The sequence below is a fragment of the Euprymna scolopes genome, chromosome 31 (genome assembly GCF_053919585.1).
Source record: "Euprymna scolopes isolate OS-2025 chromosome 31, ASM5391958v1, whole genome shotgun sequence".
Lineage (NCBI taxonomy): Eukaryota > Metazoa > Mollusca > Cephalopoda > Sepiida > Sepiolidae > Euprymna > Euprymna scolopes.
Window position 1 is genome coordinate 44,479,687 of NC_136512.1, and position 14,795 is coordinate 44,494,481.

The 14,795-nt window shown below is 42.0% G+C and overlaps 2 protein-coding genes across 2 annotated transcripts in view; one reads left to right on the forward strand and one right to left on the reverse strand.

Annotated features, from left to right (window-relative positions):
• The window catches only part of LOC145255727 (citrate synthase-lysine N-methyltransferase CSKMT, mitochondrial-like), a 121,645-nt gene extending 120,264 nt beyond the window's left edge, over positions 1-1,381 (reverse strand). The window contains exon 1 of the mRNA XM_080114334.1: positions 868-1,381. Coding sequence (XP_079970460.1) covers positions 868-1,009 — 142 coding nt within the window. The 5' untranslated portion in view covers positions 1,010-1,381. The remainder of the gene's footprint in view (positions 1-867) is intronic.
• LOC145255725 (protein phosphatase 1B-like) overlaps positions 1-14,795 on the forward strand; it is a 466,557-nt gene that overhangs the window by 42,521 nt on the left and 409,241 nt on the right. The gene's annotated exons all lie outside the window — the stretch shown is intronic.

Here is a 14,795-nt window from a genome sequence, read left to right on the forward strand (position 1 = left end):
ACAAGTACCGCTAATTATGTTTAAAGTTAATGCTAAAAAGAAATAAACAATAACTCGGAACATTTTTCATCAGGAATACGAAATTGGCTACAACCGTCTACTTCCTGTTCTTCAAATAAGTGAATACGCGTTTAGCGTAAGGCTTGGGTTAGAGGGGGAAAAATTAATAATTAAAAAAAAATCGGCTCAAATTCTTTAGAAGTAGCATGATCTAATGTATATATGTCTCCATATTTTCAAACTCCATCTCTTCCAAAACTAAAAGTCGCTGAGCGGCGCAAGGGGCCTAAACTGAATTATTTTTTTATGGACCGTTCTTGTATGGGTCCTTTAGCCGGTTAAAATAGTTCTTTTTAAGGGGTCAAAATTGAAAAACTCTTTATACATTTTGTACATTCATCTTAGTATATTTTTAATTTTTAGTCAGTTCATATGCGTGTCACGTTGGTACAGTGGTAACGTCACCAGCTTTGAATGCTACAATTTTGCTTTCGGTTTCGATTCTAGCTGATGGCATTCAAATACGTTTTTCTTTCTTATTTTTTACTTTTGAAATCACGACTTTATATTAATATATACAAAATCTGGACAAATTAAAATAGTATATTCAAGCGTATTTTAAAAATACTAGTTTACGACCGGGCAAAAAAGCCCACCTTCCTAGTCTTAATTAAAAAGTGTGAGAGAGAAAAAAAAAATGAAAACATTAGCTGATTTAAAATTACCAACGTAAAAAAAGATTTTAATTATTATTTGTCTCTTGGGAATAAATCACTGATCACTTTTCATTGATTGAATTGTAAATTTTCAAGAAAACTGTTTTAAAAATTAAAAAAAATAAAAAGCGTAAAAATAAATAAAACTCACCATTATGACCGAAACGAGAATCTAAAGAGAATGTTGTTGATAATGGTTGGTTGATGAACTTGAAACAATCTTTTTTCGTAAGGTTGCTTATTTTTGTTAAATTTCTGAATCCATAAAACTTTGACAATGAACTCAAAAACATTATCAATATTTATCTGTTTTTATCATATTTTCATTTTTTTTTTCACGCATTTTTCTTCTTTTTGGTGAAGTAAACTTCAGCATCGACATATACTAGAGGTAGTTTTATTTACAAAGCTTTACAGAAGCTGAAAATATCTTTCACTGATAAAAAAAAAAAGAAAAAGATTCGCGTTTTTGTAGGTCGTCTTTCGTTCTCTACTCGATATAAATGGCGCTTAAGATTCGTATTTTTCAATTTTTAGCCAAACACTGGTTATCTCCCTTGTTCTCTTTTCGGTCCTGTTGCGTATTTCCATGTCAGTTATAATGCCATGCTTATCTTGTTCTAGTAAGTAATATTCACAATCTGAGTCTATTTTTATGGGTAAATATTGAAACACACACAAAAAAAAAAAAAAAAAAAAAAAATCCAGATATTGCAAAGGGTCTATTAAACTGTTCTGGGTTAATGCAACAATAATCTAATCGATGCTCGCTCAGCAATTTTAGAATGCTAACAGCATCGACGATGCTGTTAGCATTCTAAAATTTCTGAAAATATCTCAGAAAATGGACAACAAACCGTTAGAGAGGTAATGCTTGGGAGGATACGCGGAAAATTTATTGTGTATATCATAAGTGTATCATAAGTCAAGGATTGTTACCCGCCTAGAGTATTAAGAGTCTTAATTTAAGACCAAATGTTAAGATTTAGATTCTCTTGCGAAGAGTTTCAAGTAGCACCAGTAATTCATATGAAAAATATGAGGGTAGGGTCACTGGTTCAGTAGGAAAACTGGTATTGATATAGGTCTTTGTGTATTTTTTTAGTTTCTTTATATTTTTACTTTGTATTTAAATCCGTGGCCGAGTATATTCAAAGTTATTTCCCTTGAACTATATTCCAGCTATAGATTTTTTCATTAGTACGCCTGTAACTATAATTCAATAACTTGAGTGTTATTTCTTCCGCCCGTCACACCAATAATTTCCTGGGTAAGGTTAACACTTTTGTCCAAACTTCCAAACTTCTGTACACGTAACGCACCTTCTCTCAACTCCCAACGTACTTCTGCTAATTCAACTTATTTCTTTGAAATCCAACTTCAAAATTAACGTCCCTCTAAAAAAATCAACCCTCTTTTATCTCCAACCTGGAGCATCTCATTTGCATATCAGGTGGTCACATTGCAGGCATATAAAGAGATAAGGCAGCCATTTTTGTTTCTTTCTTCTTCATTCATTTAATTCCACAATCGACCCGTTGAATTATGCACACGTGCTAATTAGGTAAGTCGCACATTTCCCTACACTCCCCCCTGATCTCATGATCACACACAGGGCAGGGGGGCAGTCGTCTTTGTCAGGTACTTCTTCGAAGAATCGGGGGAAGCACTTCCTCATTGCCATCTTCCTCATTACCACCGTTATTGCCACCAGTCTGTTCCATTATCCCCTCTTGTGGTTCCCTATGTGGTGTTTCACAATCAGGGCAAGGGAGCAGTATCAGTCTTTGCCGGGTACTCCTTCGAATAATCGGAAGCATCACTTCCTCGGTTCCATCTTCCTCAGTATGTTTCATCATTCCCTCTCGTGGTGCTATAGGCGGTGTTTCACAATCACGGCGGGTGGGCAGTATTCATCTTTCTCGGGTAATTTGATGAGGAACTGGTGGTATTACTTCCTCATGTCCATCGTTCTCATCACTATTGCCACTAGTATGTTCCATCATTCCCTCATCTGGTTCTGTAGGTAATGTTTCTATGCTCACCTGTAAGGGCAGTAGGCGATCAGGATCATCCCTGAACTCTATGTGATCTTCCTCATTATCCTCAGAATCAGAAGAGGTATAACAGGGGTGGATATCTTTTACATAACGTGGTACACCATTAATCAACATGGTCTGAGGACTTATGATTTTGTCTATTTTTCCTCTGCAAAATTTTACAGTGCACCCAGCATTTGGAGGTTTTACCCAAACACAGTCTCCCACTTGATATGGTGTATTGACAACGCTAACCACTGATGGTGTGACATCAATTCCTTTTATATGCTGTTCATAGTGGTAAATCCCATTAGCTGGTGCAGTTTATGGTTTTGCATCGTCCTTTGGGGTCACATTATACCAGTACACAGCTTCTGGAATAGAACACTGTGTCCTGGCCGCAATTCTTTTAATGGTGTGGTGACACCGCTTCGCTATACCGTTACCTTCTAGAAAATATACACATCAGTAACACATTCTAATCCCCCATTCCTGCGTAAATTTCTGAAATTCTTGACATCGAAATGTAGTGGCGTTATCAGTCAGAATTTCCAGCGGGGCACCATGTTCAAAAAAGACAGCTCTCAACTGTCGTATAATGCTAGATGCATCCTGTCATGTCAACAGGCGTCATATCGTGAAATGTGTCGGACCACAATCTGTCATGGTCAAAAAATGCTTGCCCTCATAATGCATTACATCCATTCCTACTCAATACCAGTTGTCCTCCACCTCAAGCTTCCCTTTTTGCCATTGGGATGATGCCGGATCAATTCGCTGACACTCTTCACATGAGCGTATAGCTGCCTTGATTGATGCTCTTGTAGTTGAAGGACACACTCTTCGGACAAAATATGTTGTCCTCCGAATTCCGGGATGTCCACTCTGCTGATGTATTGTACGGATCTGGTCAGGTGTTAATTGATCTGTTACGGCCACGCATGTCCATTGTGGAGGATCAGATCCCTGCCTCATTACATCAATCCACCTCTTTGGTACTCTAGTCCAGCTATCAGCCAAATTCTGCATCGATGAAAGTAAGGTAATGTCCACCTGCAAGCTGTATTCGTCAACTATACACTTTATTATTGCCAGTCTTCTTCGTACTAAAATCTCACTTGCAGCTCTAGTCTTAACTCGAGCCTTTCCAGTCAAGGTGTCGGTCAACCAGTGGTAAACACACAACGAGTCAGTGTGGAGATGCACAACCTTAGCCTGCCATTGCAATGCAAGATTAAGCCCTTTTAACGTGGCATCAAGTTCTGCCAAATTTATATGCTGGGCATCATTTTTCGGACGAAGCCAACACGCATCTTCCATAACAGCACCCAACTGTTCCAACACGACACCTGTAGCCAGTGAACTTGCGTCAACCCATGCATTCAGTTCGTTTCCAGATACTTGCCACTCACCCTGGGCAGGGTCGTTTCTGGACAACATTTCAGCCATCATTTGCTGGAGAGAATCATCATCTACCATGTCGTCCCATCCTTTGGTTACTGCAGTTACTCGTCTTTTTAACACTCCTGTTGCCGATCGGAGCCATCCACAGACAGGTAGATGTCCTACTAATTTACCGCAAATAGAAAACACAATGCATCTTGTCAATACAATGGGTAACTCTGGAATTGCACTTCCTCGCTTCCATCGCAAAGTATTGCCCTTCTCATAGACCTCTAGGCCTAACACGGGCACCTCATCCTTTAAGCGCTTAGGGTCTTTGCTTATTAACCCAAACGATTCCAGTTTTGCTCGAACCACATCTGCAGACATTATATCCTCATTAACGCAGATGTCGTCAATGTAAGCTGAATCAGCTTTTGCTGTGGTCTCATCCTGCATCAAAACAGTTTTAATAATAGTTGTCATTATTAAGGGTGCTACGTTTAGGCCAAAACCTAAACGTGTCAAACAATATTGTTTTCCCTTGATTATCACTGTCTGAAATGGGCATAATGACTCATGGACACGTATCTGCAGGTAGGCTCTCTTCAAATCCAGCAGTGCTACATTACTCCCTTTCTGACACCACTCTCTTAGTTTAGCAGCGCACACATCTGCGTTTCCAGTGAAAGCATCAACATGTTGATTCAATTCTCGGTAATCCATTACAGGCCGACTTTTGTCTTTAGTAGGTTGTTCAACAGCCATGAGCGGAATTAATCATTTGGGTGGTCCCAGACATTCCTGTGGGTACGGTATTAACCATCCATTATCAATCCACATCTGAAGTTCTTCTTCATATGCGGCCTTATTCTTTGTGGAAACTGTATACTCTGGAATGGTGTTGCACAGCCGATCTGGTGCCTGGCTCATAGTCCATTTCCACTTTGCAGTCCACACCTTTTCGTTGTCATCAAACGTAGCACAGAAGTCCTTTTCTTCAATAGACATGGCTGCACAGACTTCTTTTCCTTCTCCAAGCATTACACCTCCAGTCGCTGTGATTATGACGCCTCCTAGTGCTTGTATTGCATCAATTCCAATCAACATGTCATAGCCAAGGGATTTTTCTTGCATCACCAGAACATCAACTTTGGCTGTGTCACCCTTCTCAGTACAGATCGTGATCGTCCCTTCACCACAACATGCTTGGGATAAACCATTGATCGTCATAATACCGACTGATTGCTCCCGCCACATCTGACAGTAATGGGCACTAACTATAGACCGGGAACACCCCATGTCTATGAGTGCTGAACACTGCACATCGTCAATTTTAACGCTAATGACCGGTAATCCTGTGTTTATTGGTTGGCAAGGGGCAAGGGTGGTAATAGTACCTTGCCCCCAACGTCGTTTCCCGAACAGTTGCGAGATATGTGCCCATACTTATTGCAGCGATAGCATTGTACTGTTCTCTGTGCTCGTGGATATACACACCTCCTATCACTCCGGCAATCCTTAGCAAAATGATTGGCCTCCCCACATTTATAGTACACTGGGCCTACATGCTTATTACTACCTGGGAAAGAATCTACATTGCTTCCATGCGGTTCGACTGTTGCATGTTGAATACTAGTTGCTAGTGCAATTGGCTCCTGTTCCTTACAGATGTTTCGAGCTCGGGCTAATAACTCGTCTATTGTCAATTAATCAATTCGTGACGATGCCCACAACAGTTTGCTGACCTCCTCAGGTAAGCCTACTAAAAAGGCACATCTTAATATCTTATCGTTAACCCCACCAAATGGTACCGACAACTTTTGTAGGTCGGCTAGGTACACATCAACGGTTTCCTTGGGGTGAAGTCGCCGGCTCGTGAACTGTTGCCATGCAACAAACGGATCTGTACCAAATGCTGTATACAGGCTGTGTTTGATTATATCCCCGTCTGGTTCATCCCCGAGTTGCTGGTAGACTGCATAGGCTCCTCCGGTTAACCTCAAAGGAATGACTGTGGCTGGTTCTTTAATTCTGCACAGTGTACAGATCTTTTCAGCCTTTTCCACCCATTCGACGACAGATGGTCCAGTGGTAGATCCATCAAACTCAGGTATCAAGCAAAAGTCGAATCTGTCCATTTTCTGCCTTTCGAGTCACCGCACACCGAGAACCAAAATAGCTTATAATTCAATAACTTGAGTGTTATTTCTTCCGCCCGTCACACCAATAATTTCCTGGGTAAGGTTAACACTTTTGTCCAAACTTTGGTATACGTAACGTACCTTCAAAATGAACGTCCCTCTAAAAAATCAACCCTCTTTTATCTCCAACCAGGAGCATCTCATTTGCATATCAGGTGGTCACATTGCAGGCATATAAAGAGATAAGGCAGCCATTTTTGTTTGTTTCTTCTTCATTCATTTCATTTCATGACCGACCCGTTGAATTATGCACACGTGCTTGTTAGGTAAGTCGCACGTTTCCCTACAGTAATTTACATCTCCTTTTATTTATCCTGTTTTATTATGTCCCTCTGTCCATCTTCGCCCAAGATGTAAGTGTCGTAGCCCCGACGCACGTGCGTCGAATCTACTCCAAAACAAAATAATGGCGCGCTGCCTCATCAGTAAAACCCAATTGCGTGCGCGTGGATTTATAAACATCGTTTCAACTGCGCATACATTTTCTTTCCCCACCCACGCAAATTCGGTGGTTCTTAAACGTAATTTCAGTTATTTGGGCGGACGCCAATTAAAGCATTTTATGTCATAAGAATTTTATTCTTTTCATCCAATCGGATTACAGAGAAAAACAAATTAAAACAAATATTTTTTTCTTAATGCCTCCCTGGAGCCGGTCGGACAAATATAAAAAGGGCATCTTTCGCCCAAAACCAGGAGTCGACCTTTTGAACACTATGGCATAAACATCAACATCGACCCGTCCACGTTTGGACGTTAAACACGCGTGCCCCTCAATTAATTTCTCCACGTGGATACGGGCTTGCAACCCTAATGGACCTTTTTATTCCCCTTTTCTATCTCCCTGCTAAGTAAGCGATGGGGTTTTTATAGTTTAATTCTTTGTAAAAAGACTGGTTATTTCTAACCAAGAACTCTTACTTGTCTCCTTCAGAACATTCAATTAATTCAGTCATAGGACTTTTCTACTTCATCACATATAGATCTTTAAAAAAACATTCAATTACCTATCACATATTATAGATCTTTTTATACCTCAGTTGAGGAACTGTCTTTTTCATTATATGGAAAAACATTGAATTATTCTCATCACAGAAAGAGACTTTTCGACCAAGAAGAAACTTTTGTATCTTCTCTTTTCATTTACAATCTTTTATAAAAAATAAATTTTGTATTTAATTTATCCATTCGTCTCAGTCATCTTTGCTTGTTTCAACTCCCTGATTTATCACTATGATTCTTATCACCATCTATTACCATTTATCACTATTCTCATTATTCAACTCAACACGCAACTCCAGGGTTTATTCTATTATTTTGAATTTGCGGGATTAACTTCGACACTCACCAGGATTTATTATTATCACCGCGAACCTTCGGAGTCCCGCAACATAAGTAATGTTCTAAATATCATGATCAGCAAATATACCTATGAAACTGTTGAGAATTTCTGTGCATTACGATCTCTAAGAACCTTCCCTTGAAAGCTGAACTCAATAAAAGTATCCACTAGGCAGCGACAATCATGGATCCCTTGTCAAAAATAGTTGGGAACAACAACATGTTGACCACTAATACAAAGATGAAGGTTACTGTATCGAAGTACTCAGCATGCTACTTTATGGTAATGAATCATGGACCTTCTACTCATGCGAAAACAACAGGCTGAGCACTCTCCACCTGTGCAACCACCAGAGAATCCTGGGAATTACCTGGTAAGATTACGTCTTAAACAAAAGCACCCTTGATCAGGTAAATACCCCAAACATATTCTCTCTGCTCAACCAATAACGACTCTGATGACATGCTAGGACAAGGAGAATTCCAAACCATATTCTATTTAGTGAGTTTGAAACTGGCTCCAAACCAGCAGAAAGACCTTATTACAGTGCATCGAAAGGCGTGAAAGTGCCAATCGAGCATATGACTAATAAAGTAGACACAGGGCAAAGAAGTAACAGCACTAGAAAAGAAGACAAAAACAGATGATTGGTAGAAATTTTATTTTCCACCTTCTGTCTTTCCTTCTCTCTCCCTCCTCATCTTTACCCCCCTTCTTGGTGTATCTTGTGCTGCTACTGCTCATTGTATCACGTGTTGAATGCGTGCCTTTCGATTGGTCAAAGGAGATGTGTGTGCCATTTTGTTCCAAGTTTGAACAAGAGAAAGAGAAGTCGGCTCGCTATCCTGTGTCAAGAGAAAAGATGTTAAAATCGCAAGTATAAACAAGAGAAACCAGCGGTTTGGTTTCTTTTTCTACAATTAAAATTCGTCAAGGAAGACAACACAGAATTAGTCAGAAAAGACTGTTTAAAAAATCAGAGTTGTAAACGAAATTACAACGACCTCTTCACCGAGGAAAAAAGAACTATTTTAAGGCCTAGAATTGGTCTTGTAAAAAAAAGGAACACTAACTCCAGTGAGGCGTTAGAATTCACAAGTCAAAATGGAACCAAGAAATCTTCTATAGAAATACATTACACCACAGAAGATTTGGATTATTTTCTTGAATTACAGAACCAAGAGGCTTGGAATTTTCTTGAATAAGAACATTTAAGTGAATGGCGCAAGGGAGACCTCTTTTAAAAGGATTAAGTGTTGACATGTTTTATTTAAGTTCTTTGGCACGCAGTAAGCTCTGACTACACCTATATTCTTACCCCTACTATCCCTTACGATATTGTTAATGGAGTTCTTTGAGAACCGCCAGAGGGACTAATTTGGCAGACATTGTTATTGGGGAACATAAAACTGACTATATCTTTCTTCCCTATTTACCTTTCCATGTATTAAAAAAAATAAAAAATTCTTGTTTATCGTGGTATTCTTTCGTTTTTTTTTTCCTTCTTGTTGTATAATGGGATAACCTTCATTAAACGTCATGATAAAATTCCCGTTACTTTGCCAAATTATTTGAATGATACTACATGTCTTCATGAATTAGTATTCGTACCCTGAATGGTCTTTTACTCTGGTCTTTAACTAAGATTTGTGTAAAGCCATTTTGGACCTAAAGTTAGGAGTTGTCTCTTTAAATATTTCTCTATTTCACAAAATTATTTCACACAAAATCTTTAAATAGCACCTATATTATGTTCACCTGGCTCTTGTTGTTTTGTCCCTCTATTTTAGTTTACCTCTCTGCCCTCTTGAGTTGTCATCCTATCTCGTTCAGTTTTGGCAGGCTTTTAAAAAGCTATCTTGTCATTTAAAAAGGGGTCCCTGTTTCTGGTCTTTCTTCCTGAACAAATCGCTATTCTATCATTTGGTCATTGTTCTGCTTAGTGTGCTAACGTGGCTTCAGTAGATTTCTTGTTGAAGAAAATGAAGTATACCTGGGAGAGAATATTATTGATATTTGAGTCTCTAGGAGACTCAAAGGAAATAGACAAATCCAAGTGCTCATTGCATGAGACCATAGTTAATGAACAATTGGCGTGTCTGGACCTTCTTGAAGAGAAGTTGGTCGATGCCTACTTGGGAGAAAATATCGAGGATGAGATAGTAGAAGCTTTCAACAAGGAGAGCACGGTATTTAAAATACAGACTTTAGAAAAATTAGCAGGGCTTTCTCCTATTAAGTTGAATAGTGACACCAGTCTTAAGTCTTTGAAAAAGGACAAAGAGATTAATTTAACTCTGAAAATAGAGTGTCCTAAATTTAATGGTATGTAATACTTACCAACACAACAAACGCCCTCGTGTTTGTGCCTTGTATAGGCATGCGCGACAACAAAACTTGGGTTTTTATAAGCGGAAGTATCGAGGTTGTCAGGAATCTACAGGCGCATGCGCAAGAGAAGGGATTGAGATAGTGGTATAAAGGCAGGTCGAGTGAGAAGGTTATCGTTGTTGTTGTCATTGGACGTTACAGTGACGCGTGCATTAGCAGGTGATTAAGAGGCGGTTTATTTTTGTGTGTCAAGTCGCGCACCTCGGTGAAGGTCATATAAATCGTTCACCTCGGTGAAGGTGAAGGTCATAAGCTATGTCGGCGATTTCATTTTGTCTCTTTTCCTGGACAACTATGGCTGGGGCAAAGTTTGATTTAAAACTGATACCCGAATTCGACGGATCCACTTCTGTTGTCAACTGGGTCGAAAGGGTTGAGCTGACCTGCAACCTCTGTGAAGTAAAGGGGGTGCATACCGTGATTCCCCTGAGATTGGCTGGAGGTGCCCTAAGTGTATATCAGCAACTGAGTGCTGTGGAGAAGGCTGATATTACCTGTATAAAAAATGCTTTATACAAGGCATTTGCCATGGATCCCTGTACGGCCTACGAAACATTTGCCACTAGGAAGCTCATGCTAGGAGAAACCGTGGACGTCTTCTTCGCGGAGCTGAAGAAACTTGCAGTTCTATTTGGCAATGGAGTGTCAGAGCAAACACTGGCGTATGCATTTGTGGCCGGCCTTCCCACCCATGTTAAGCAACTGTTGAGGGCTTCCACCAGCGTATCTGTAACGCCCATGGAACATTTGTTAGAACACGCTCGAGCCATTATTAGAGATGAGGAGGACCTGAGGGAACCGGTTGTAATGATGGCGCAGGCAGCCAAGACTAATGCTGAAAAGAGTCCCAGTTTGAGACCCGCGACCAATGGGAGATGTTTTTGCTGTGGCCAGCGAGGCCATATCGCAAGAAATTGTACTAACAAGGGGCGGGGGCGCCCACGCTGTTTCCAATGTGGTAGCTATGGACATTTATCCCAAAATTGTGCGGGAAATGCATCAGGGGGCAGGACATCAGTGCCGCCCTGTTCCACGAACAAGATTTAATTGCGGCGCAACCGACAATAAATGTGTACGTGGACCAAGTGCTTTGTTCAGCTCTTCTTGACTCCGGGTGCACACACACCATCATGAGTGCCAAGTTGTGTCGAAACTGGACAAAGCAGAACATCAAAGTAACCATAATAGGTGGCAATACGCAAGCTTGCTGTGGAGTCGGAACTGTCAAAGTCCACACAGACTCTGGTGTGGCCGCAAACATTAATGTGCTGGTGATGCGAGGGGATTTGCTGGGATTCGATGTACTGTTGGGATATGATGCTATTAAGGCACTGGGGGGAGTGGTTATCGGAAGAGATAGGACTGTGCGATTTTTGGAAACCCCAGTGTGTGCTGCAGTTCACATTGATCGGCCTGATTTTAAGGTGGACTACGACCCTCACCAAAAAGCCTGGACTGCATCGTGGAAGTGGACAGAAGGAAGGGCGCCAACCGAACTCATGAATAGCATTGCAGAGTACTTGATACCCGACGAGACCCGTAATGAATACGAGAAGGAACTTGAGGCATGGATCCAGGATGGATGGCTGATCCCTTACCCCAACAAGCTGGGACCACCCAAGGGTCTGATTCCCTTAATGGCGGTAGTCCAGCATAACAAATCAAAAGTTCGTCCGGTGCTGGACTATCGTGAACTCAATAGATACATTGAGACGTACACTGCCGATGCTGACGTGTGCGCCAGCAAGCTGAGAGAATGGCGCCAGAAGGGCTCCAATGTGTCTATAGTAGACTTGCAGAAGGCTTATTTGCAGTTGCGAGTGGATGAGACATTGTGGCCGTTCCAGACAGTGTTGTTCCGGGGTCAGAGATACTGCCTTACTCGGCTTGGCTTTGGGCTGAATGTGGCACCGCAAATCATGAAGACCATCGTAAATGCAGTGTTGTCCCAGGAAATGACCACTGAGGACGCAACATCGGCCTATATTGATGATGTGTACATCAATGAAGATATACAATCTGCGTCGCACGTCAGAGAAAAGTTAGCTCAATTCGGGTTGGAGTGCAAGGATCCCGAACGTCTGAGGGATGGAGCACGGGTATTAGGATTGGACGTTTGCGGGAAAGACGGTACCTTATGATGGAGGCGTGGCAGTGAGATTCCAACTATCCCTGATGTTATTACACGGCGGACTATTTTTTCCTTGTGTGGGAAACTTATTGGTCACTTACCAGCGTGTGGCTGGCTCCGAGCAGCTGTGGGCGTCATCAAACGCAGGGCAAGTTTAGTAACTACAGGTTGGGATGATGTATCTGATGATGCTCTTCTAACTCTGATGACGACAGAAACCCTAAAGAGAGTTAACAAGGAGGATCCTGCCCGTGGAGAATGGTGTGTCGATGGGGACACTGTGAATGTGTGGGTTGACGCTAGTTCTTTGGCATTGGGAGTGTTATTGGAGCAACGTGGAAATGTAATTGAAGACGCATGCTGGCTGCGACCCGTGAATGATGCTCAACACATCAACCTGGCGGAACTGGATGCTGTTGTGAAGGGTTTAAATCTGGCACTGCAATGGCAGTCGAAGAAGTTACACTTGTACACGGATTCTCTCTGCGTCTACCACTGGGTGTCCGACACTCTCTCGGGACGACAAGAGTCCGTACTAAGGCAGCCAGTGAGATGTTAATCCGGCGGAGGCTAAACACCCTGAAGAGTCTGGTATCAGAATATGACCTGTCGATGAGTGTAACGCTCGTGGCATCACACTGTAATCGTGCAGACCAACTAACCCGTGTGCCTCACAAATGGTATTAAGCTGAGAAGACAGGCGTGGAGTTCACTGCTCGATCTTGCGCAGTTGGCGCGATTAGCTCATGCCAAATACAAAGAATTCATGTGCAGAGTGGGCATCCAGGTATCAAAAGAACTTTGTATTTTGCGAGGCATGTGGACCCGGCAGTGACAAGGGCGGATGTCAGGCAGATAATCAAGCACTGTGAGGCATGCCAGTCTATCGATCCTGCACCTGAGCAATGGCAGAAGGGGCAATTGGAAGTTGAGCATGTGTGGCAACAATTAGCGATGGATATTACCCATTACAGTGGTAAGCCCTTTCTAACCCTTATCGACTGTGGACCCACTTGTTTTGCGGTGTGGCGGCAAATGACCAGGCAGGACTCAGCGAATGCTGTCCGCCAACTGTCATCTATCTTTTCTGAGCGAGGTGCGCCGGAAGAGATATTGACGGACAACGATGCTGCTTTTTGTAGCCACCAAGTTCGGCAGTTATTGAATGAGTGGGGTGTCCGACTACAACTGCGATGTGCTCATGTGCCATCAGGGAATGGCATTGCTGAGAGGAGCCATCGCAGCATCAAGAGAATTGCTGCCAGAAAGCAATGCACCATTACGGAGGCCACGTATTGGTATAACATCACACCAAAGGATGGGAAGACACTAACAACAGCACCGGCCAATGCCATACACAAATACCGTGTTAGGATAAAGGGCATTGACACTGTCCAACCAATCAACGAGGAGAGTCATAACAAATACAAGGTAGGGGATCCAGTTTGGGTTAGACCCCCTGGAAACCGGTGCACTACCAAGTTCAAGCGAGGACGAATATCTGGAGTGGTCAGCCAGCAGTCGGTCCTTGTTGATGGAACCCCACGCCATGTGCGCGATCTTCGCCCGACTAGTGAAGTACATCCCACAACTACAGAGAGCGATGAATCATCAGATGATGAGCTGCTAATGAGTGAAGTCACCGAGCAAGATAGTGGTAGTTGTAGTTCGTCTGATCAGGCAGGATCAGAACCAGAACCAGAACCACACCCAGAACCAGAACCAGAACTAGAACCTGAATCCGAGAGTGTAAATACCACCCTTCGCAGAAGCCAGCGAACTAAGAGGCCACCCCTGGAGTGCACTCTATGTGATCATCAGATCAGGGGGGAGTGTAGTACTTACCAACACAACAAATGCCCTCGTGTTTGTGCCTTGTATAGGCATGCGCGACAACAAAACTTGGGCTTTTATAAGCGGAAGTATCGAGGTTGTCAGGAATCTACAGGCGCATGCGCAAGAGAAGGGATTGAGATAGTGGTATAAAGGCAGGTCGAGTGAGAAGGTTGTCGTTGTTGTTGTCATTGGACGTTACAGTGACGCGTGCGTTAGCAGGTGATTAAGAGGCGGTTTATTTTTGTGTGTCAAGTCGCGCACCTCGGTGAAGGTCATATAAATCGTTCACCTCGGTGAAGGTGAAGGTCATATGGTAAGGACCTAGAATCAAATAAGTTAGCTTTCTTGAACTTCCATTGGGAGTTCTTGAATTGTGTATCTAATTTAGACAACGATGCCTTGAAGTTGGTAGTTTTAAAGAACCATTTATCCGGGTACGCATTCCAACTGATAAAACATCTGTTTCTGATGAAAATTATTCTGTGGCTAGAGATCTACTGTGTAAAGAATTTCTAGATGAAAACTGTATAGTAGAGTCTATATTCTATTCCTGGTTAGACGTGGACTGTCTGTATGGCAGTTCTGCAGTGAAGAAATACTTGAATGATGTGAAAATCCAAGTGTATGAATTGAAAAATTCTTTCTGAATGAATTTTCTAGAGGGTGGTTTATCAGGAAATCGTTTTTTGAGTTTTATCATATTTAACAAGCTCCCTGCTTCGTTTAAGTCTGAGTTGATTCATAAATTGGATA